Source organism: Mustela nivalis (genome assembly GCF_964662115.1).
Source record: "Mustela nivalis genome assembly, chromosome: 7".
Taxonomy (NCBI): Eukaryota; Metazoa; Chordata; class Mammalia; order Carnivora; family Mustelidae; genus Mustela; species Mustela nivalis.
Window position 1 is genome coordinate 25,367,996 of NC_139026.1, and position 22,763 is coordinate 25,390,758.

The 22,763-nt window shown below is 45.1% G+C and overlaps 1 protein-coding gene across 1 annotated transcript in view; it reads right to left on the reverse strand.

Annotated features, from left to right (window-relative positions):
• The window catches only part of PLXNC1 (plexin C1), a 143,897-nt gene that overhangs the window by 115,045 nt on the left and 6,089 nt on the right, over positions 1-22,763 (reverse strand). Inside the window, exon 3 of the mRNA XM_082739261.1 lies at positions 9,196-9,336. Coding sequence (XP_082595387.1) covers positions 9,196-9,336 — 141 coding nt within the window. The remainder of the gene's footprint in view (positions 1-9,195; positions 9,337-22,763) is intronic.

Genomic DNA, 22,763 nt, shown 5'->3' on the forward strand with positions numbered 1-22,763 from the left:
GCTCAGGGTAGGTCTCACTGAGAGGTGGTAGTTAGGTAGCTACATGTAGGAGATGCCGGAGTGGGTCACTTGGGTGTCTGGATGACACATGTTTGGCCCCTTGGTCCCGATGCCCTACAGTCTGGGGGTGGGGGGGGCAGTGGGGCACGAGCAGCACCAGCGAGGCAGAGTGCAGTGGGCAGTGAGGAAGGGGTGTGTAATGTAGGTTCTCGTAGGCCCATATAAAGACCTTACTCTCACTCCAAGTGAGAGCGAGGGAGCCACTGCCCATTTCAAGTGCTCGCTAGCCGCCTCTGGCTAGTGCCTACCTGGAAGTGCAGACACAGAGCATTTCCATCATCGTGGAAAGTTCTGTTGGACAACACCAGCCTACCGAGAACCGTGAAGGCAGGGAAATATCAGACAGGTACAGCCCAAGTATGAGCCTGCCAGGTTCGTGTCTCCCCATCTCTAATTCATAGTCCTTATTAATCAGCTCAGAGACAAACAATTGATCAGGTTCTAGAAAGTGGTCATAGAGAAGAGAAGAAACAGGAAGCCAGTTAAAAAACATTGATAAAAATATTCTCAAGCGCAGCTCGAGAGAAGACAGGCTGCTGTCCAGGAGGAATCCATCACGTCAAAGGCACCATTGGGCACAACCACCTTTGAGGCATTCGCGCCAACCAAATGGACCTCGAATCTAATCAAGCCTTTAGTGCGAACTTTCATTTAGCATCAGGAAGCAGAAAGGGGAGGCAGGAGCTGAACGACCCCATGAGGAAACAAACAGCCAAATCCACAACGTGAGGCATCTGACAAGACAACAGGCTTCACTTCCTCAGTCAGTGGCAGCAGATAAAGGCTGGAAGGTGGTCACTCCAGACTGAGAGAGACAAGGTAGCCCACAGGTGATTGGAGGACCTTGTCTGGATACCAGTTTGAACAAAAATAATTTTCAAAGACATTCTTGAGCCAATGAGGAAAATGTAGCTCTGCAAAGGCAATAGTAGATAATTCGAAAGGATGACTGGATAATTTTGTTGTGGTAACAGCATCATGGGTACAGTTACTTGAGAAACAGCATTTTTTAGAGATGTGTAACGCAGCACGGAGGGGTGAAATGCCACTGTCTGGGATTTGCTTCAGAAGAAAAACATAAGTTACAAAACACCACCGCTCATCCATTTTAAGTGAGTCAGAAGCTACATTGCAGTTTTTATCAGGACTTAATTCTTGGAGCATGATTGACGCAGATGGGTAATGGCTGGAAAGATCCAGCTTGGGGCAACTTTGATTCACCCATACATGATGAGGCACCAGGATTTTCTCTGGAACTCCAAATTGCAGCAGGAAAGCCTTTCTGTGGTACTGGGTACCAGGCTTTGCCAGCCAGATTCCTAAATGAGCTACCTAGAGTGGCTAACACGGAGAGCTTGTCCTAGTAACTACGGATGCTGGGCTGAAATTGGTTATGTTTCACTGATGGTGGGAGTGAGACTTCCCTAGAAGGTAGCTTGGCATTATCTATCAAAATTATAAAGCACATACCCTTAGACCCCACAGCCCCTCACATCTATATTGAATGACATATGTACATGGAGGTTTAGTGCATCACACATTATAAACAAAAGATTGAAACAGCCTAAACGTCCAACCATAGAGAACTGATTAAACACAGTATAAACAGTATAGTACTATTTAGCCATAAAAGTCATTAGGAAGCTCTTTCTATATACGTTTAACACATTATATTATGTATATCTATATATTGCATAAACATGTTTATATAATATATAGCATGATTAATATATTGTATATTTGACAAAATGAGAGAAAGACGATCTTTCCCCCTTTTGCTTGCAAACATATATAAAATATCTCTGGGAAGATACCCAAGAAACCCACTCCCCTCTTTGCCCCCTAGGTCAGGAATGTGTGGTTTTCACTGTATATTCTCTTGGTTCTTTTGAATTTGGAACGATGTCAATGTATTATCTTAGAAAGCAAATACATACGATTTAAATGTGAAAAGTGAGGATGAGTGGACCCAATTGTTTCATTTTATTTGTTTGTTTTTTGGTTTGGGTTTTTTTTTTTTTTTTTTTTTTTTTTTTTTTTTGCTAGATTCCACATAAAAGCATCTCCATAACCCTGAGGACAGGACAATAGGAACTTCTCATTTTCATCACAAAGAGACCCCAACATGTGACGTGGAGGGGTCTGGGTACTGTGGTTCTCACCTCTCTCAGGTGACTCTAGGACAGGAGAGACATGGCTTTCTTTCCTGCTAGATTTCTATTAATATCACCTCCCCCCCACCAACCCTACAGCCCATTCCCAGGGCATCAAAGCAACACTTGGATCTCCTAACTGCAAAATTCGTGTCAACATCAACACAGAGAAGAAAGCCAGCCAGACTGGAGCCCAGGAAATGTTCCCTCCTCAGCTCAGTTTAACTGGGCAGCTTTGGGGAAAGAGCTCGATCGGTGAAGTGAGGCAGGAAGTAACAGTGAGTCACAGAAACCCAAAATGGGTTGAGTTTTGTATAAAAGCCACTCGTCTAATTCATACGCGTTCCTTGGGCATGATGTGGATTTTCATCTCTTGCTTCCAGAATTCTCCTTAATATAGCTCGAATCTGGAGTCAACCCGAGTCTTTGCCATGCATATGCTCAATTTACCCCTTCATCTTTTGAGTCTCAGATGTTGCCTCCTCTGAGAAGCCTTCCCTAGTTGCCTTTCTACCTCACCCCACTGTCATGGTCTACCCATCAGTCTGTTTCTTTCAGAGCACATACTACTGTCTGAAATGGCTTTATTGCTGGTAAATTCAGTTACGTATCTTCTGTCTTTTTCTTCCCATCACAAGAGCAGGGGGTTGCCTCTTTTATTCATTTTTGTATTGGCACCCAGAATAGTGTCTGGCACATAAAAGGTGCCCAATAAATATTTATTAAATGAAAAAAATTCTATTAGCATTCAAGATTTTTATAAGGCTCTTCAGATTTTTTTTTTTTTTTTCCAGCTGAAGCCTGTGTCGAAAACAAATTTTCCCCAGTGGAGAATTTCAGTTTGTGTCAACATATTGTTTCTGTCGACATCTTCCTGAAGCTTCTTGGTAAGCTATTAACTAGCCTTGGGATTTTTGTTGCATACAAAACAACCTCCCAACTCCAGTCCTGAAATGTGTGGTGCGTGAGACTTTTACATCAGACAGATATGTTACAAGTTCAACACCACCCACGGAAAGGACAGCTTGCTGAGGAAAATGGGGGGTGGGGAGGAGAGAAAAAAATTAAACAAAAGACTATTTCTTTTTTCTTTACCATTACCATGACATGGAAAAGCCATGGGTGTCCAAAAAGCTAAAATATGTACTTCAAATTTCTTTCCAGTTAAAGGGCAACCAAGCCAATCTTCTCATTTTTTTAAAAAATAAATAGTTTCTAAGAAATGCTGCAAATGGGGACATAAACCACACATACACACACACGAGAAAGCAAGGTAATTATCCAACAGTGTTTAAAGGGCTTCAGTAGTTAGGAGTAATAAAGGTGAAATATAAAGATTAAGGCAAATTCCTCTTTTATTTCCAGTCTACTTATTTCAGTGTAATAGTAAGAGAAGGCTACAGCTTGAACCACAAGTTCTCAGTTTGTGGGTTACCTGGCACTAATAGTTCTAAACTGGGGAGTCCCTGCAAACTCACAAACTAGAAAGAATGAGATGGAGGTGAACCTGAACTCACTTCATATGACACTCCAAGCAGCCAATCAAGGAGGCCATTTCCAATCATATGACACTCCAAGCAGCCAATCAAGGAGGCCATTTCCAAGTTTTGACACTTCCTGCTGTTTTGGCTTCTTGATCTATTACCTCAGCTCAGCCAACCCCACCACCCCTACTTCCGGCCCCAGGTCCTGTCCCGGGTTCTGCATGGCCTCCTTTCCTTTATTTGAATATTCTCTGGGAATAGAAAGAGAGCTTGTCCTTATAAAGTATCTTATTATTTTTGTTATGTCTTATTTTCCTTTGACAACTTTAAGACCAGGATCAAGGCAGACTTCAGGTGTCACACACTTTGCCTCCTGCAAGGATATGGAAGAACTTTCTGGAACTGGTCCGACTTTTTGCTCCATGGTTGGATAAATGAAATCCGCCTGGGGGAATAGAGTTTTGAAGGCCACAGGGATAGCCAGTCCTGACTTGAAGCAGTGCTTGTCTTCTCAATATGGGAAGGGACACACATAATAGGGCTTCTGTCCCTCTGAAACCTACTTCAGTCCTAGGGATGTTGGAGAAACCCCACACTAGCCGCCTACCACAAGAACCATTCCCCAAATCAACTTGAACACAGATTTTCTTCCTTTGCTCTCAAAGAGCCCACAGGGGAGAAGCTGGGGTCCCATAGGAGATTCAGAGGCTCCCATGAGCCCCTCGCAGCTCTGAGAGGAGGAGCCTCTGCCTTCTAATACAGATGTCTGCACCCTGCCGGGTTAGGGTGCCAGGCGCCATCCCCAAATAGGAACAAACTAAAACCACAGAAGCCAGAGCCCTTCTCATGAAACATCAAATACCTGCAACTTGGTGTTAACTCAGAGCCGCCAATATTTGAAAGAAAATGTTAAAAACAAAACAAAACCAGTTCTACAAATTCCACTAAGCTCTACAGACTCCATTTTTAATTAGTGGGGCAGTTCGGTTGGGGGACAAGTTGCTTCAGTTCCAATCACCTTGAGCAAGTTGTGTAACCTCTCCGAGCCTCAGGTCTTTCTCATTTATAAAGTTGGGGATGGTAACACGATTGACGCACAAGGATGAAATGAGTTAACCCAGGCAGACCCCTGTTCTCATGCCCGGCACAGAAGTTAGAGCTCAGAAATGTTGGCTATTATTATGCCTCGCCTGCTGCCTTGTCTTTTATGCTTACAAGAAAGGTTAATGGGCATGCATAAAGTTACAAATTTCAAATTTCATGCATATTCCATTATTACTTATTTTACCACCTGGAAGAAGCTCAAAATAGTCAATTCTGCCCTTGAAATAAGGACAATTTTCTACATGCGACAGTCAGCTCAAAGGAACCCAAACCCCACAATAAGCTGTACCACAATCCGGACAAAGATTCGGCGCATGTTTATAAAAACAGGTACGCCCTGCAGGGTGCGGGTGTGCAACACGTGAGACGTGAATCCCCAAAAACTGACTTCAGCGTGGCCATCCTCGCTCAGCTGATCGCAGGGGAGATGCTGACAACCAAGGAAGTACAGCATGCGATCTTCCTCAGAAAGGAAGTAAAATGAGGAAATAACCCTGGGGGATAGGGTGACGACACAACCCAACTCGCAGCCACTAGGATCACACTTCAATAAAACCAGGGGGAGGACTGCACTGTGGAAAGGACCCTTTCAAGTTCTAAACTTCCATTTTTCCAGAATCTTACAAGGAATCTTAGAAATAAACGCAGGAAAAAAGGGCAGTGCAGACATTAGCCTATCACAAAGCTTTCCATTCTTCCACTTCTCAATCTTACCTCTGGAGGTGGGGCCACATCACCTGGAGGCAGTGAGGGTCTTTAAGGATGACTCAGTATCCCTGGCCAAGCCCAGCATCATGTTACCCCATTGCAGAATATGACCCAACTATTTAAAAAATACTGTTTACAAAGAGTTTTCCATAACACTTTAATACAGGCATTTTTTCCCTCGTTAAAGGGAAAAAAATGGGTGCAAAATTAGATAAAGTCTGACCTCAACTACACACACACAAAAAAAAATCTAAAATGCTGCCATCAGTTGTCCCTACACAACAGAACTAGGGTTTTTTGTTTGTTTGTTTTGTTTTTTTCCTGTTTTCTCCTCACCCCCTGTTACTTTGTAACTTTTTCTAGGAACATATATTACTTTTGTAATAAGAAAAAAAATATTTAAATAACCTGAGGTTTAAAATCGCACCGAACAATGCTAAAATCCCATGAGGTTTTCGGAGATTTAAGTTAGAGAGAGAGAGAGAGAGAGAGAGAGTGTGTGTGTGTGTGTGTGTGTGTGTATGCATGTAGTGGTAAAAAACAAAAACAAAAACAAAAACAAAAACAAAAACAAAAACAAAACAAAAAAACAAAAAACAAACCCCAAACCAGCAATTGGCCCCCAACTGCTGTTTCCTGCCCCTCATCCAACCAGGCATATACTACAGTGCCTGGCGTCTGTCAAAATACTGCCAGCTCTTGATCACTGGGAAACTGATGAGTCAGGCTGTGGGTGATCCAAGCCCTCTTTCTTCTCCTCCTCCCACCGGCTGCCTCGGGTTGGGTTGTGTTTTGCGTTGCTTATTAGTACCTCCACTCTGTGGCTTCAGAAGCCAAGCTTGTGTCTATCAATGTTCATCTTTTCTAACAGTTCTGGTGACAAGTCTGGCAAGGGAGAAGCTTGAAGTCTTTGAATAAAGGCATTCGGGGATTATCTATGCCTTCCCAATCAGCGACACAATCCCGGGTCTTGGGACTCTGGGTAATTTCATGGGCCGCGTCTAAGACCTGGGGAAGTCTTGGGAATTACTGAGCTGGTCTAGGGAATCTGGCGTGGCCAAGTCAGTTCAGCTATTTCCCTCACAATTTCCTCCTGAGGAAAGGGACCTTCCTGAGTGAAGCCGGGAGCAGGGTTTAACTCCCCGGAAGTTATCATGCCATACAGGTATTCCTCCAGTCAGATGGTCTGCCTCCTCCCAGAGCTGGGATTCTTCCTGGTGCTTCTAAAAACCCTGACGGACACCCTAGGACCATGGGTTCCACTGTCACTGTCCCTCTGTGGATCCCTATCAATGTGCTTCCCGTCTCCCCTCAGGGAACCTTCCAGGAGTGGTTGAGCCAGACATCACAAACTCAGGGTAGCTCGGGGGACATTAGTGCAGACGCAGGAGTCCCCCCACATGCAGATCTCTCCTGTGCCCTGTGTACCTCGGGCAAATCATCCACGTTCTCCGGGCCTCCCTTCCCTTCTGGGTAAAACGGGCCTAGTCTGTAACTACCTCACGGCGTTGTGGAGAGGATGGAATTCGTTAGAACACGGAGAGGGACAGGCACTAGGGAAACAAAGCACAAATGCCAGCAGTCACCAAGTAAGCCCCCAAACCAACCTGCCCGTGTTATTGGGATCCTAAAAACAAGGCCACAGGGAAGGCTTCTGAAGGCGTGCCCCTCACAGACACTGAGGAAAGCCCCGCTTCAGTCAGCTGCCTCCTCCTCGTCAGCTGGAAGCAGCAGCCCGGGCCCAGCCCTCTAATGCCACAACAACACGGCGACCTGGCCAGCTGCACGCCAGCCCCGGGGGGTGAGCCGACAGGACAGGCGAAACCAGGCCGTCCCCCGGGGAACGATTTAGGGCCAAGTGTTCCCTCACCTCCTGTTTACCATGTAGCCATTTGGTTGGCTCCGTTTTGGGGAAACAGTGTTCTCGTCACAAAACTCATCAGAAAGAGCCTCCATCTGAAGAGATAATTGGTGAGGAGGCCCCAGGAAGGACGGATGGCCGCGTCCTGTGCCAGGTGAAATGGGTCCAATCCGCCTGCCCAGGGTTGGTGGAGCCACATGTGTCACCGCACCGCGCCAAGCAACTTGCGTAGAGTGACGGATGGGTGTTTACCTTTCCCCAGGAAATCAAGCTCACGCAACAGGAAAGATGATCAATGTATATTTTAAAAGAATGTGTATACAAACAAACTCCCTCCCATATGTTACTGGGTTTCCTCCAAAGAAAACAGATTAAATCAAATGCCTACCAGGCACGCAGCATTGTATTAGTCTGTGGGGATTCGGGACCCCCTTCTCGAGAAGCTTAAAAAATGAAGTGGGGGAGGCAAGACCAACAGGAGTGAAAAGGCTGGGCATCAAAGCAAGACATCTGTAAGGAGCCAAAAGAAGGAGACAGCTAATGAGTATTTCAGAGGAGGGGAAAACATGGTCACCCTGGGCTTCGGAGGCCTCAGAGAGCAGGTAGAGCGTGAGCTGAGCCAAAGCACAGACACATTGTAGGTTTCAGTAGAGAAAAAAAACAAAAGAAAAAACAAGAAGGGGGCACAGCATGAACCTTTAAAGGTGGGGGGTGGGGTGACCGGAATACACAATGCACATCAGGGAAACAAGCAAATAGTTTTGGCGAAAGTGGGAGATAAGTGCACAGAAGGTGGAATTAGAGACCATCAGGAGAGAAAGGGGGTTTCTAGGTTGTCTAGCGCGATCTCATTTTACAGATGAGGAAAAGGAAGCCCAGAGAAGTTAGGCGATTCACCTGCAGTCACACAGCTAGTTGTCGATGGGAGATCAGTTGAGAAATCAGATCTGTTTGTACTCAATTTAGATTCTGAGCTGACAGTAAATCAACTGACTACCGGGAGGCAGAGGAACATCAGCCTAAGGTGACAGAAACTGCGCCGTTCCCAGCCCCGACGTTGACGGAGGCTGTGGGACGTGTTCAATAAATGCTTGCTGATGAAGCTAAGAGGCCAGCCACTCTATCACTCCAGACAAGTCATTAGGTAACCCTGGGTTTATCTTCTCCTCCTCCTATTGCCTCCTCCCCACCCCCAGGGAATCATAACCTCAACTTGACCCATGGTATACCCATACAGTGGGGAAAAAATAGTCCTCCAAGATAAAAGTCAGGCGGTGTCTCAAAGGATTTTGGGTCTCTAACCTCTCCCTGATGTGGGCACAAAGGGCATAAAACAAAACCCTTCCACAGGTGGCAAGTGGGTTGGAGGGAAGGAACACCTGTTCTTTCTACTTTTCAAACCGTACCATCCCTCATCTGTTTCAAGTTATCAGAAATCAGGTACATTGTACATTTCCATTACAAAGGAGACAAGGAGCAAAGGGTGAACTGTCTTAGGAAAGCGGGGAGCGGGAGGGCCAGACCCCCATTTACCTCCCCTCGGAAGCGTATGAGTGAAGGAGGGAGAAAAATTTGGCATGCTCCTGGGAAGCAAGGTGGTTCGAGTTTCCTTACACATGGCTAGGGAGGCCATCACATACAGATTTCCAGAAATCTCTTTGTGGTCATTTCTGAGGGTCTCGGAGCAGTTCACAGAGCAGTTGGTAAGATGTCGTGTATAACCCAGAAACAATAAAAAAAAAAAAAAAACCACAAGTAAATAAATTTAAGATCACAAAATGGATCACAATGAAAATTGACATTGAAGAAGGCACAAAAAACCAACCTTAAGTAACTGGCCATCTCCAGTCCCCAAGAACAAAACAGTCCTGTTCATTACCACGGTGCCATAAACGGATGTCAGGTCGGAATGGATCAAGGTAGATGAGGCGATTGGCTGGACTCTCTCAGGTTGCTCGCCTTCTTTCTGAACATGCACACAAACGCACAAATGAAAAAAAGATCATTTTAAACAGTGGTAATCACTCATGCCCACCTGGGAACAATCCTCCTTGAGCCCCAAGCACATTTTCTTAGACAAGACCCCCAGGAGCAACTGCTTAGCCCCGTTTTCTGCAGGATCACCACGCCTGCCCAACGCACAGAAAGCCATTTGTTGACTGTGTATTAACATGTATTGATCGCCAGCAGTGAACTAGCCATCCATCCAACACTCCCCCAGCTGATAGATGAAATCAAGTTCCACTCTATTGCCAAGAAAGAGCCCACTGCTGAATTAGGAGGGAGAAAATCCCATGCTTGGCAGTTTGCAGGACCCTCCTGCAAATTATTTTAGTGAGGGATTGGCTCCTGTGAGGTTAAACAAGCCACTTCCCAAGCTGTGAGGTGGACCATCCCATTGGGTGTGAAGGCAGAGAGGAGGGACTGCGGATTTACCAGATGCCTGCAATGTAAAGCCCGAAGACAGGGTAATTAATTCAGAGGGTAAAAAGGGAAAGATACATTCATGGCTGGTGGGTAGGACAGAACCACAGAGCTAAAGAGGAACTAAGCAGGAGGGCTGGACATGGGGCTGATGCTCTTGAAGAAGAAACAAAAAGTTCAGCTTCCAGCCCGAAGGCATTCTGATGGTCTACAGCCCTGAGCTTGCTTGCTTCCGCTCATTAGTTTAAAGCCCCTCTTTAAACCCAGGGCAGAGCGAGTGTCCACCAAAATGTCTTGGTCTTTCTTGGTTCAAGGCGTGAAGAGTTTCACGGTGCTTCCTGCCTTCAACGACAGGAAACTGAGTTTGTTACACAAATGTCTGGAAGATACAGCGCTAGAGCAAGCCGTTACCATCTGCAGCTACTAAATACGGTGTGATAGCATACTTTATCGGCCAGAGCTCAGTTCCCAATTGTACTAAGGTTTCCAAACCCACATTTAAGTTTTAGCCAACAGGAGAGCTGGCCAACTCCCGTAAGCCTCACTGGAACTCTTCAAGTTGTCCTGTCTGGGAGGAGGGGAGGTACGCAGGGGGAGGCTAAGACTTATTAACTTCATTATATTATTGCTGACAGTGTTTATGTCTTTCAATTTATGTCTTATTAAACATTCATTATTTTTAAACCCACCAAGTTTCATTAACATCTAAAGTAATGGATTCATGGACTAAATTGATTTCTGAAGCCTTTAAACTGCCGTCTATATTTCTTTGTTGAAGTTGCGCTGGGAAGAAAAGATAAGCTAGCAAGGATTTCTCCAATGCTGTGATCACTTTTTAAGGGAAAGATGTCATAACCTAAGAGAAAGTGACTTATTTGCATAAAATATTCCATAGTGAACTCAGTTTAAGAAGATTTTTAGAAAGCCCATAGAGACTTTTCTCCCCCCTGTTAGATACTTTTCATGCCGTCGGGGAAAATGAGGAAGTATCCTGTTAAAATTGAAGTTAAGAAGAAAAAAATTCTGTGGGTTTGAGAATCAGAACAATAGATCACTGTTTAGATAAGGATGCCTCATGACTATAAGCAGAAAGAGAAAAATCAGATGACCTTTAGATTGAAAAAAATAATAAAACCACACCACACATCTTCCTTTAAAATAAAACCAGAATTGTTCAAATTCAGATCAGCTGACCATGCCTATTACTCTTATTAAATATTTGAGCATTGCAGAGAGGCTAACTCAGAGAATTAGGTGTCATATGTCTGGGCATCTGGAATGTTCTAGTACTGTTCTCTTTGACTGGAGGACTCCATTCCCCCTCAACCCATGGCACAGAAAAAGTTATGGCTATAGGTTGCTGATTATTCATCCACAAGGACCACATGGGACAGGGTATGCCTATGTCTGGTATACAATAAGTGCTTGATAAGTGTAGCCATTCTGACTAGCCAAGAACCATGACATCACAGTAAGTCTTTGCTGAGGCTGGATGAAAAATTCTGCTTGTGATATTCTGCTTAGACCCACAAAAAAAAAAAAAAAAAAAACCAACCAAAAATAAAAACAAAAAAATTCAGAAGTGTCTCAAAAGCTGTAAAGACATAAGGACAAAAATTGCTTCCAAATTACCATCCCATCTTTTCGAGCACCCTTCCCTGACATCTGACCGTTCCTTAATAATTGTAGTTTTCCAAATGAAGTCCTGGATCAGTAACACAGGTAAGTAGTAGAGCCATGAAATCAACACTCCTGAACTTGGGAGCCGGTGGCATGAACAGCCCTCCTGGAACTAGGTGGTCAGAGAGCTTAGGTCTGCATTCAAGTTCAGTTCTCACTCCCTGGCTGACCGGGGCAGTTTGTGTGACCCTGTTGGGGGCTGGCTTTCTCATTTGTGAATAAGGCTTACGATTTAGCCTTATTGGTAGGGGACTATAGAGAAGAGTGATAGTAGAAGTACAGCAGTGATAGCAGAAGTCCTAACATGCTGGTCCCTGTTTGCTGGTCTCAGTAACATGCACTGACTGTTTACTAGACGGACTATTTTATCACCTTACCTAATCCTGACTCTGTCACTTCCCAGCTAAGTAATTTTGTGCATGTTATTTAACCTCTCCGTGACTCAGTTTCCTCCTCTATGCGATGCAAGGGTTGATAATGACTCTAAGTATGCAAGCCCAGTGAACCTTGGAACAACATCCAGTGCACAGAAATACAAGATCCATATTTGTTTTCATTACCTCATTTTAAAACACTAATGGTTGCTGCCACACTCAAGGCAGTTATTCCTACCTTCTTTGCCACAACAACCCTGACTTTGACCTGGTAGTCTGGGAAACCATGATGGGTCTAAGCCACGGGGTAATCTCATTCTCCACCGCCAAGCATTTGCTTTCCTACTCCTTCGAGCCTGGTCCAGTTTGGGCCAGTGAGATGGGGGAAGCTCACTGAAGGGGCTTCTGAGAAGAAATCTCTATGATAAGCAGCAGCTCTTGAGAAGAGTCCATCTGCCCTCTCCCCTCACTTGCTCCTTTTGATAACTGTTGTGTGAGGCCCCCGTGCCCAGAGTGATGGCCATTTTGCTTCTATGAGATTCAAGATGGTGGATGAAAATCAACATGCTAAAATCGGTGCGGGGGTAAATAATGGCTCTAGGCTCTTGAGAACACCATGGAGCACAGCTTTGAGCCTTTAAACATTTACTAACAACAGATGCTATGGTTTAAGTTGCTGTTGAATGGGTTTTCTGTTACTTGCAACCAAAAGCAAGTCGCTGCAAGAAATGAGAGTTGTGTTGGACGTGACACAAGACTCTAGCTTTTCCTCAGCTACAAGGGACCAAGAACTGGCTGACGCTTATTCCCCTCACCGTGGAAGACCTTGGCCACGGTCAGGATTGCACAGCCAATTACATCAGTGAGCCTGGAAGAAAATAGGAAAGAGCCGGCTTGGACCTCACGTAAACTCTAAGGGCAGCTCTGGCTGAATGGAAATGGATTCTTTTGTGCTACAAACACACAGAAATGGACAAGTCCCCGTGAATGGAAAAAGGGGCCCTCTGAGTGGCTTTCTTATGCTCATTTCAGCAAATGAAAACAAAAGAGAGACAGCCTTCAGAGACACCTCCTCATAGAAGTGAAGTTAATAGCCAGGGAGCCAAGCCGAAAAAGGGGTGAAATGTGCAGTCGGCCCCCTGTTTCCAGAGATTATTCTTACTCTTTTTATTTTTTTTTTCTTTTTTGGCCTATTCTCTATCTTGCCCTTCTCTCCCCTTAGGGCGTCATCGCTAATGTTGCTCTCAGCCTATTCTGTCTAGTTTATTATGTGTAATTTATTTCTGAATCCCAGCCTCTGCTTGTTCGTCTTTGTGTAACAAGGTTAATGCCTTGTAATGATGCTTTTGCCAGTTCTGCCTTTCATGACAGAATCCAATCTTGATTTAGCTCTAAACCTTGTCTCCCCTTTGGGCTTTCTTGGTTCCCTCAGAGTTGTCATTCTGCTTCTCCCGCCTGCCATGTCTCACCACGACGTCACACCCACGCTTTAGCCTGAAGAGGGAAAGTTTCCTCCGTTTGAGGGAAAAAGCTACCTGGTCTCAGACAATGTTTGGGCTCAAAAAGAGAGAGCCTTGGGCTCCACGTACCAAAGTGGAACCAAGGCTACCCAGAAGGGGGAGGGCTGGAGGCATGTGTGTGTGAGAGAGAGTGTGTGTATGGGGAGCAGTGGGCCCATCGCAAGCGGAAACAGCTTGACCTCCTGGCAGCACCCTTATAGGCCCTTTCATTGACAATACACACTCCCAGCGTACAACTCCAGGGGGCTCTAGTCATGTATTCTGGGGTGAATGGCACCCTCCAGAGCTGAGTAACACCGTGGCCTTGCTCCTACCATGCAAAAGATGGCCTGACTCATCACGCCTAATGGAGGCTGTTCCCAGCCCTACTTGAGCTGTTATGGGGACAGCAGGAGGCAATGTGCATGAAAGAGGGGCCTCAAGTGTTAGGGACCCAGCAAGAGTCAAGTCTTCTACTCCCAAGGTACTGAAAAGACTCCCTCAGTTTGGTGTTTCCAGGAAAGATACCAACAGGGGGCTTATTCACTACTTCTACCTTGAGAAAATGCCTCTTGGGCAGTTACTTTTGTATCCAGCTCCTCTCCTTTGGCATATACTTATTTTGAAACCATTTCCTAGAACTCACCAGGGGTCCACTGTGGTTGGGAAACCTCAGGTGGAGTCCTACACTCGAGATTTGTGCAGACACACACACACACACACACACACACACACACACACACACACACACACACCTCCTCCTCCCATTCTGCCCGCTATGGGCTGCTTGATTTTGAGATGTCCCTGAACCTCAATGACCAAATCTATAAAATGGACAGACTAATATATATGCTCTGCCTGTTAGCATTGTTGTGAGACTCAGATAAAACCTTGTACGTGAAAATAAGTAGATGATCTTTATTAAGGTAGAGAGATGGAAGGAACAATTTCTCACCCAAGTTCATGATTTCATTAGCCATTAAGACTCCTGTTGCTTCTCTTTATTCTTCTAGAGTACACAACATTGCTTGGGTTCTAAGCTTACGGCATCTCTCTGATCCTCTGAAGGAAGAATTTACCCTGAGGACTCAAATGATCAAAAGCAAAAGTTCAAAGTGTGCACAAGGGGTGAAGGGAAGTTTGGGGACATGGCTGGACAGTGTGTACACCAGCAGGCATCAGGCAACTAGCAGTCGAACCGCAGGAAACACAGAATGAAGTTTGAATTTTGCCTGTTCCCACTTGCTCTTCTGTCTTCTCTCCTCCCTCTGAACCCCCCAGTGTCAGCCTCGAAGCCCTGCCCACCATCAAAGTCCCACTCTCCAGGATTTATCCTTCCTCCTTCCTGCTTTACACCTCTTCCTCCATCAAAATCTCCATCTGCTCCTTGTGACTAATTTCAGTCAATTAGTTCTGAAAAGAACCTGACTCAAATAATTCACAAAAAGAGATGAATGGCTGACAGTGGGGGAAAAAAACACATTTTTCTATATTCTTAGAGTTGAAAAGCTCTCAGTCCACAAATGTTTTTGGACAAGGAAGCTGCTGGTGTTCTAGATGGGGTATTTCGTTATCATGGGAGCAGTCCTGTGTGATACAGGACTTTCAGCACCCCTGACCCTTGTCCATAAAATGTCAGTATTGCCCCCATCCTGTCATTTGATTAAGTATAAAAGCTCCTTCCCCCACATCTCTACATACTGAACAAATAGCATCTTTCTCCTTGAGAACCACTGGAATCTGTCACAGGTTTTGGAGTTGCTGGAAAACGCTTGTTTAGAAGTTTCTTGCCTCCAACCGTGTTCCTCCCCAGTCTTCCCCAACATGATGAAAGGTGTCACCAATCACCCTCAGCTCCTTTCTGTCACTCCCCACAGCCATACATGAAAAATCTCAGCTGGATTTGCCAACAATCCCATTGGTCTTCTCCATCTCCATAGTCTGCCCCCAGGCTAAGCACCCTCCATCTCTCTCCTGATCTACTGCAATCTCCTGATCTCTCCCTTTCAACTTATAATCTTTCTCTGATCAGCAGTCAGAGTGATCCTTTAAAACATAAAGCAAGTGATGTTACTCCCTTGCCTAAATTTCTTTATCACCTTCCCATCACACTAGAACTACATCCAGATGTCTCCCCAGATCCTACCTGAGTTCATCCCTGTGGACTTCTTCTCATTTATTCCCACCAGTCCTCTCTTTCATTCCACCTCAATTCCCACAGTTCTTTGAGACTTTTTAACATGTTACCATATTTCTGCCTTAGGGCCTTTGCACATGTTATTTCTAGTTCCCCTTGTATGCTGGATCTTTCTAATCTTTCAGGTTTCAAATCCAATGTCATCTCCTTGCTGACATGTAACTATAGACCTTTCCATCCCTATTCCAATTATTATGAATCATAGAACTCCACGTTTCCCTGCAAGATTGTTTCAAAATTTTATTTATTATCTGTCTCCCAGTAGACAGACTCCCAGCTCTAATAATAGTTTCTCTGATTCTGCATTTTGAAGGCAGCATACACCTAGGCATCTGATATGTGGTAGGTTGTCAATAAATGTTTATTGAATGCATGAATAAATATGTGGATCAACATTTGAATTCTTTCAGTCAATACCTTGGTACATGGATAAGTAGGTCTAGTCATTACCAAGTTCTGCAGTTGAGCCAAAATTTGTCCTTGTGAACAGTGGACTTTGGTTCTGCCTTAGGGAGCAATACTAACTACCCTACACCTCTTACCACCATACATCTTGGCCTTCTCCAAATCTTACATCCATAGTTTCTCCACAAGTCATAAGAGAAAGTTCTGGGTCTCTTGCCCTCTCAGTCCATAGGCAGTCTACAGAGTCAGTTTGCAGAAAATATGGTCCTCCCATGGGAACAAAGTACTTTGGGTTGTTCTCTGACCAAAAAAGAATAATTGGACTGTTTTTTCATGATTAGAATACCATAATTTATGAACACAGCCTTGCATTGGGCTAACTCTTTAAAATGAAAATAGCATAATGGTACCATGGAAGAAGAAACAGAACAAGAGATTTAAAGTTAAAAAAATGTGGGTTCAAGTTCAAGCTCTATTACTTATGGGTCGTGAGTCTTTAGGCAGGTCATTTAACCTGTCTGAGACTTTTCTCCATCCACCATCACCTGTCTCCCCATCCACCACCAACCGTCCACCTACCCACTCATCATTTATGGAGTACTTGCTCTTGGACAAGAGTGTGATCTATAAAATACAAATGGGAATAAACCCCCTCTTATCAAAATAAGCCAAAGAAATAGGCTTTGAAAGAAAATACATTATATTTTGTGTTGCTGGCTTCAGAAATAACAACTGAAATGAATGGTTTCAGGAGGGGATCCATTGACATCCACAGTTCATGGATAGAATTCAGGAATTAAAAAAATAAATTTACAGTTGAGCCTTGAGCGGCACAGGTGTTAGGGTTGCCAACCCCTCATGCCAATGAAAATCTGTGTATAACTTTTGACTCCCCACAGAGCTTAACAACCCATAATCTGTTTACCTGAAGCCTTATCAATTAACATATATTTTGTATCTTATATGTATTCTATACTGTATTAAGATAAAATAAACTAGAGACAAGAAAATATTTAACAGAATCTAAAGGGAAATACATTTACAGTATTGTATTTATAAAAAAAAAAAATCCAATTGGACCTGCAGAGTTCGAACCTGTGTTGTTAGAGGGTCAACTATATTTCACTTAACTCCAACTGAAATACAGCATTTTCTTTAATTATGAATGCAGGACACAGTAGTATTAATGGAAACTGTGACTTTGTCACCAAAAGAAATCAGATTATTTTCATATCATTTTATAGTTGTTCAGATATCTCTAAATATCATCTAGGCTCATCTCTACTTTGAAATTATGGGAGTTACTACTGCTAGATCCTGCTAGTTAATGTGTTAAGATATATTACTACATCTCAGGGCACCTGGGTGGCTCAGTCCATTGAGCACCCGACTCCCAGTTTTGGCTCAGGTCATGATCCCATGGGTCATGAGATCGAGTCCCACAACAGGCTCCTAGCTCAGTGGGGAGTCTGCTTAGAGATTCTCTCCCTCTGCTCCTCCCCCCACTTATGCACACATGCTCTCGCTCTCGTTCTCTCTAAAATAAATCAATCCATATTTTTAAAAGAGACGTATTACTATAGCTCAATTTGAAAAACACAATTTGCTCTATCTCTGTAGCCATATAACTGGTTCATTTTGTAATTCATTTCTATTTTATGCATCTAAAACCGTTATTTGGAGAAGGATCTATAGGCTTCACAGAAGTCCATGGCACAAGGGCTCCAAGGTGGTTGGAGCCCTTGGGGTCGAGGACACGGAGATGTTGCTGCACATAGGAGGCTGACCCTCCGTGACACCTACAACCCTTGGGTGCTCTGGGCTAGGTACTACTCCTGTTGCCTCAGAGAAGGAAGGGTGAGCACTTGGAATCCAATTCTTAAGACTGGTCACTGCTGAAAATGGAGCCTCGGGAAGATGTCAGTGAGCAATGATTAGGAGCAGCTGGTTGTTTGAGCAAATGCTTCTCCAGCAGACTCTTCCAAGATCAGGTCGGGGTGAGGGGGTGATAGGGGAGCAACAAGAAATCCAGCTTCATTCCCTCACAGGGAAATGTCCCTCCCTTTGGGCTCCCTGGCTTCCTATCAACATAGCTCCAGGTATCACCTCTTCCTGGAAGCTCTCAGTTCACTGTGCTAGAATCACCATCTTCTCCGTGAAATGGAGAACACCTTTCCCTTTGGACAAATGTGTATCGAGGGCCCACTAGGTGTGAGACCCTTTTATGACGCTTGGGAAAGAGACAGACCTGGCAATTCCCCTGGAGGCACATCCAGCCTCAATAGCACCGTGTCGAGCTGAACACTGAGCCTGGCACATCCCCAGTCCAAACTTCTCTGTCCCCCGCCTGCATGGTGGCTCTTCCTGGTTGTCCCAAAGGCATCACCAAATCAACTAAATTCAACTTGTCTTCCAACTGGTCGCCAAACCTCTCAAGTCTACATCTTAAAAAAGGTATTTCATTTAATCCCTACCTCTCCACCCTCACTGCCAACACCCTGGTTCATATCGTCTACAGGGTTATCATATCGTCAGCTGGGTTATTGCAATCCACAGAATCCATGTGATTCTCTCCATGTTCACCATCTCCACTCTAGACTAAGGTGACGTCATTTCCCGCCTGAAGCTTTTCCTGCTTCTACCAGAGCCAACCTCCCATCCATTCCCCACGGAACTGCATTATCTAGGGACTCAATGCCAATCATGTCACTTCCCTTCCAAGGCTCCTCCATGCTTTGCAAATAAAACATCCTCTCCTTCCCACGGCCTGTGAGGCCTACAGGATCTGGCTACTGCTGCTGCCTTCTCCAACCTCCTACCCCAACTCTCTCCCCTTACCCCCTCCCCAGTACCCAACCAGGCTAACCTTGTTCTTTCAGCGGGCCAAGTCATTCTCCTTTGAGCCCTTGCACTTGCCCAGTGTGCAAGGAGTACTTGTGTCCCAGTTCTCCAAGGGGCCATCTACAAATACCCTTTCTCATCTTCCTAGTGTCGATTCAAACTGCTTAAACAGAACCTTCACTAGTACCAGCTAAGCTCACAACCTTAGCCCGTGCCTCTGCTGCTAACGTGCTAGAACACCACTGGTAACAGTAGGTGCTCCATAAATGCTAGTTATTATTCCAATGTAAAAAAAAAAAAAACAAAACTTCTTTACTTGTTACATGTTATCTCTTCTATTTACCACTGACAGAAGTATTTTAGCACAACACATGGCATGTAATAGAAACCCAATAAATTGTTGGTTTGAACCAGGGAGCATCCTTCTGATCCGTGGTTTTGCCTCTCCACTGTTCTGAGTGAAGGCTCTAGAACACCATCAGATCGTGTCTGCGTATCGCCCCACTCTTGTCTTCCATCAGCCATGGCTATGGTTTTCACACCCTGTTTGGCAGAATCCTAGAAGTCCCTCTGAGATGCCTCAGGGACAGGCAAGGTGGTGAAGGACATGCCACAGGGTTCTCGGAACCTCCAAACCCCTGCTGCCCCCTGTGTCCCAGCATTTGACCAGGGACTCACCCAGTGCAGCAAGTCAATGATGAGTACTAACCACTCTCTCATACGGGGCTCCTGGTTAAGACTGATTGTTAAGAACTGCGTTTGGAAGATCTGAAAGCGACTGACCATCAGGAGAAAGTCCAGCCGTCTTTGCCTGTCTCATTAAGCCTGTAGCCATCTGGCCCTGCCTGCTCATTTCTGGATGCTTCCCAGCCAGGGGGAGCTACCTGCGGTTCGCAAGCTTATTCAACATCCCGCCTGTGTGCAAGCTGTCCCCTCTCTCTGCAACTCCCTTCCTTGCCTCCTCCACACAGCTTCGAGACACAGCTGTAGCATCACCTCTCTGAAGCCTCCAAGATCTTTCCTGGCTGAGTCTGACCCTCCATCTAAGGGCATCCACTGGGTCTTTTGGCTACCTCTCACCGCGTCCCCTGACATTGCACAGGCTTGCTTTACCCTCCCCCTTGCCATCAAGGGTGGGAGGGTGGGCGGCTCCCACCTGTGGGCCAAATCTGGCCGACGCCTGTTTGGGTTTTTTTTTTTTTTTTTCTTTGAATGGCCCAGGAGCTAAGAATAGCTTTTACATTTTTAAATGGCTGGGGGATAAAAATGAAAAGGAGATTTCATATGTGAAAATTATATGAAACTCAGACTTCAGTGTGCATAAAGTTTTATTGGCACGCTGTCCCATTCGCTCACGTGTGTATCATCTACAATTGCTTGCACACAACAGCAGCACACTCAGCAGCAGGTGTGTGGCACATACAGCCCACGATTATCGATGGGCTGACCTTTACAGGAAAGGTATGCCGACGTCTGCTGAGACCACCAGCCAGCGTAGCAAGACCGGGCTTCCTGGGGTCAGATCCCCACTGTACCTCCTCTCAAGCGAGCAGTATCTGTAACTCTGAGGCAGATAAACCAATATAAAACTCAGCCACAGACTGTGGGGGAAAAGGTCACAATTCTATTTAATTTTGTGACAGTAGGAAAATTACCATTTTCCTCAAAACAGAATATTAAGACCAAAAGAACCCCACTCTGGGCACATTTCATAAAAAGCGAAACAGCAAACTCAATACTACTTCTACAGTAGTAGTTCGCTCCTACAAACAGGTTAGACCCATAAGTCCTCCAAATTGCCCTACCCCCACTCCCACCCGACCCCCCACCCCACCAGCAGACTTTGGGATTTCCCAGAGCAGGCCTCAGTCCTTATCGGCCACGGGCCACCACACGTTCAGGGAAGACAGAGAACATCAAGAAGCTTAGAGGGAGGAGAGATGGTACCGTGTTATTATAAACGACATGGCGTCCACAGCAGGGCTCTTCACCATTCCATGTGCAGGGAATCTGCCATATTGACCCCCTCCTTCTGACTGGGCCAGGCATCTTGCCCCAAGAACCAGAAATCCCTACCCTGAACTAGGGCTCTAATTTGGTGTGAAAAGGTGAGCTGGAGGCATGATCTCTTTCCTGGAAATCTGAGTAAACAATACTGATTGTTGTTGCCAGTGGGGAGCCAGAGCAGAAGGTTAAATGCTGTTGAAACGTAGAGTGGGTATCACAGCAGGCTGCAGCATTCATGTGGAGGGCTGGAGAGGCAGATGTTTGAGGAAGAAGAGGGCACTGGGGGCAGGAGAGAGGGAAGTAGCCAGGCTAAGTCATGTTGACAGTGGAACCTTAGAATGAGCAACTGTTACTTCCTGCTGCTGAGCTTCTTTGAGCTGCCTTGGGTCCAGAACCTCCTTTCAACTCCATATCGAGGAAGCCACATCCTGTTACTATCAATAATCCTGATGGTGAGGACAGTAAATACATACACAGCATTTCCTAGGGGTCATGTGGGGTTTATCCAAGACATATTAACTTCTTAGTCCAGACAATAGTCCTATGAAGCAAACAGGATGCCGATTTATAGATGAGGAAACTGGGGCACAGAAAGGGTAAGTAATTTGCTCAGGGTCCCACAACTTATACATGGCGCCTTTGGTCCCAGTTGACCTGGCTCCAGAGTTTGTGCCTGAAACCCCTACACAGTCCTGCTCCTATTCCCAGATTTCCATGGAATTCCGCCTAGTTCTTTCCACTAAGCCCTCCGCCCCCAATCTGAGCTTGCTCAAGTAGATGCTTGTTTCACGTAACCAACTGTGCCTAATGCAGAGATTCGTATGAGCCCTGACGCTCTAAAGAGTAGATGCTCAGAGAATTTCAAGGTGTGCAGCTGGTTCTGATGTACAGGAGAGCGGAAAACTCTGGAAATCCTCCCCCCAAATCCTGAAATGAATTGCAAATAGACTGCTGTATACAAGAGTGGAGGGGCTAATTAAACTGTGACCTCTAGGTTCTTGAGACTCAGAATACAAGCTCAAAAATGGAAAAAGTTTAGAAGGTTTTCTAGGCATTTGCTTTGAGCAGTTAGAAGAGGATCAGGGGTACAACAGACACATGAAAAGATGCTCAACATCACTCACCATCAGGGAAATGCAAATCAAAACCACGAAGAGCTAGTACCTCACACCTGTCGGAATGGCTAAAATCAACACAAGAAACGACAGGTGTTGGTGAGGATGGGGAGAAAAAGGAACCTTTCTGTACTGTTGGTGGGAATGCAGACTCGTGCAGCCACTCTGGGAAACAGCATGGTGGTTCCTCAAAAAGTTAAAAACAGAATTGCCATAGGCTCCAGTAATTCCACTGGAATACTGGGTATTTACCCAGAAAAAATGAAAATGCTACCTACCCACTCAGTTTCTGATTTAGTAAATCTGATGGGGAGCCCGAGAATGTGCATTTCTAACAAGTTCCCAGGCAATGCTGATCTGATGCGTTTGGTCCAGCGACTGCACTTTGAGAACCACTGCCCTGCGGCATCAGGCCCTTTCCTCCCATCACGGAAAAGCACAACCACACATGCTATGAAATTATATCATAGGAATTCCAACCATGCTGGGTTTCCATAGTCAAAGTTAACTCACAGATTGGTAAAACCAGAAGTCTGACTCTTCCAATCAATGGGGATTTCTGGGAAGGCCTGGAGGGGCGGAGGAATGCCAGATTGCCTGGGATTCAGGAAGAAAGAGGTTCTAACACATCAGACATTAAAAAAAAAAAAAAAAAAAAAAAAAAGCCAATGGTTCAAGCAGTTTGAAGTGGACAGACTCAAGAAAGTGTTGCTCCTAAGCAAGGAAATATTTTCAACAGGATCCTCTAAGACCTTGCATTGGCTCATTCCACAAATATTTCTCAAGTCCTAACTACACACCAGGTACTAGGCTAAGTACTCTGCGTTCAACAGGAAACAAAATGCTACCAA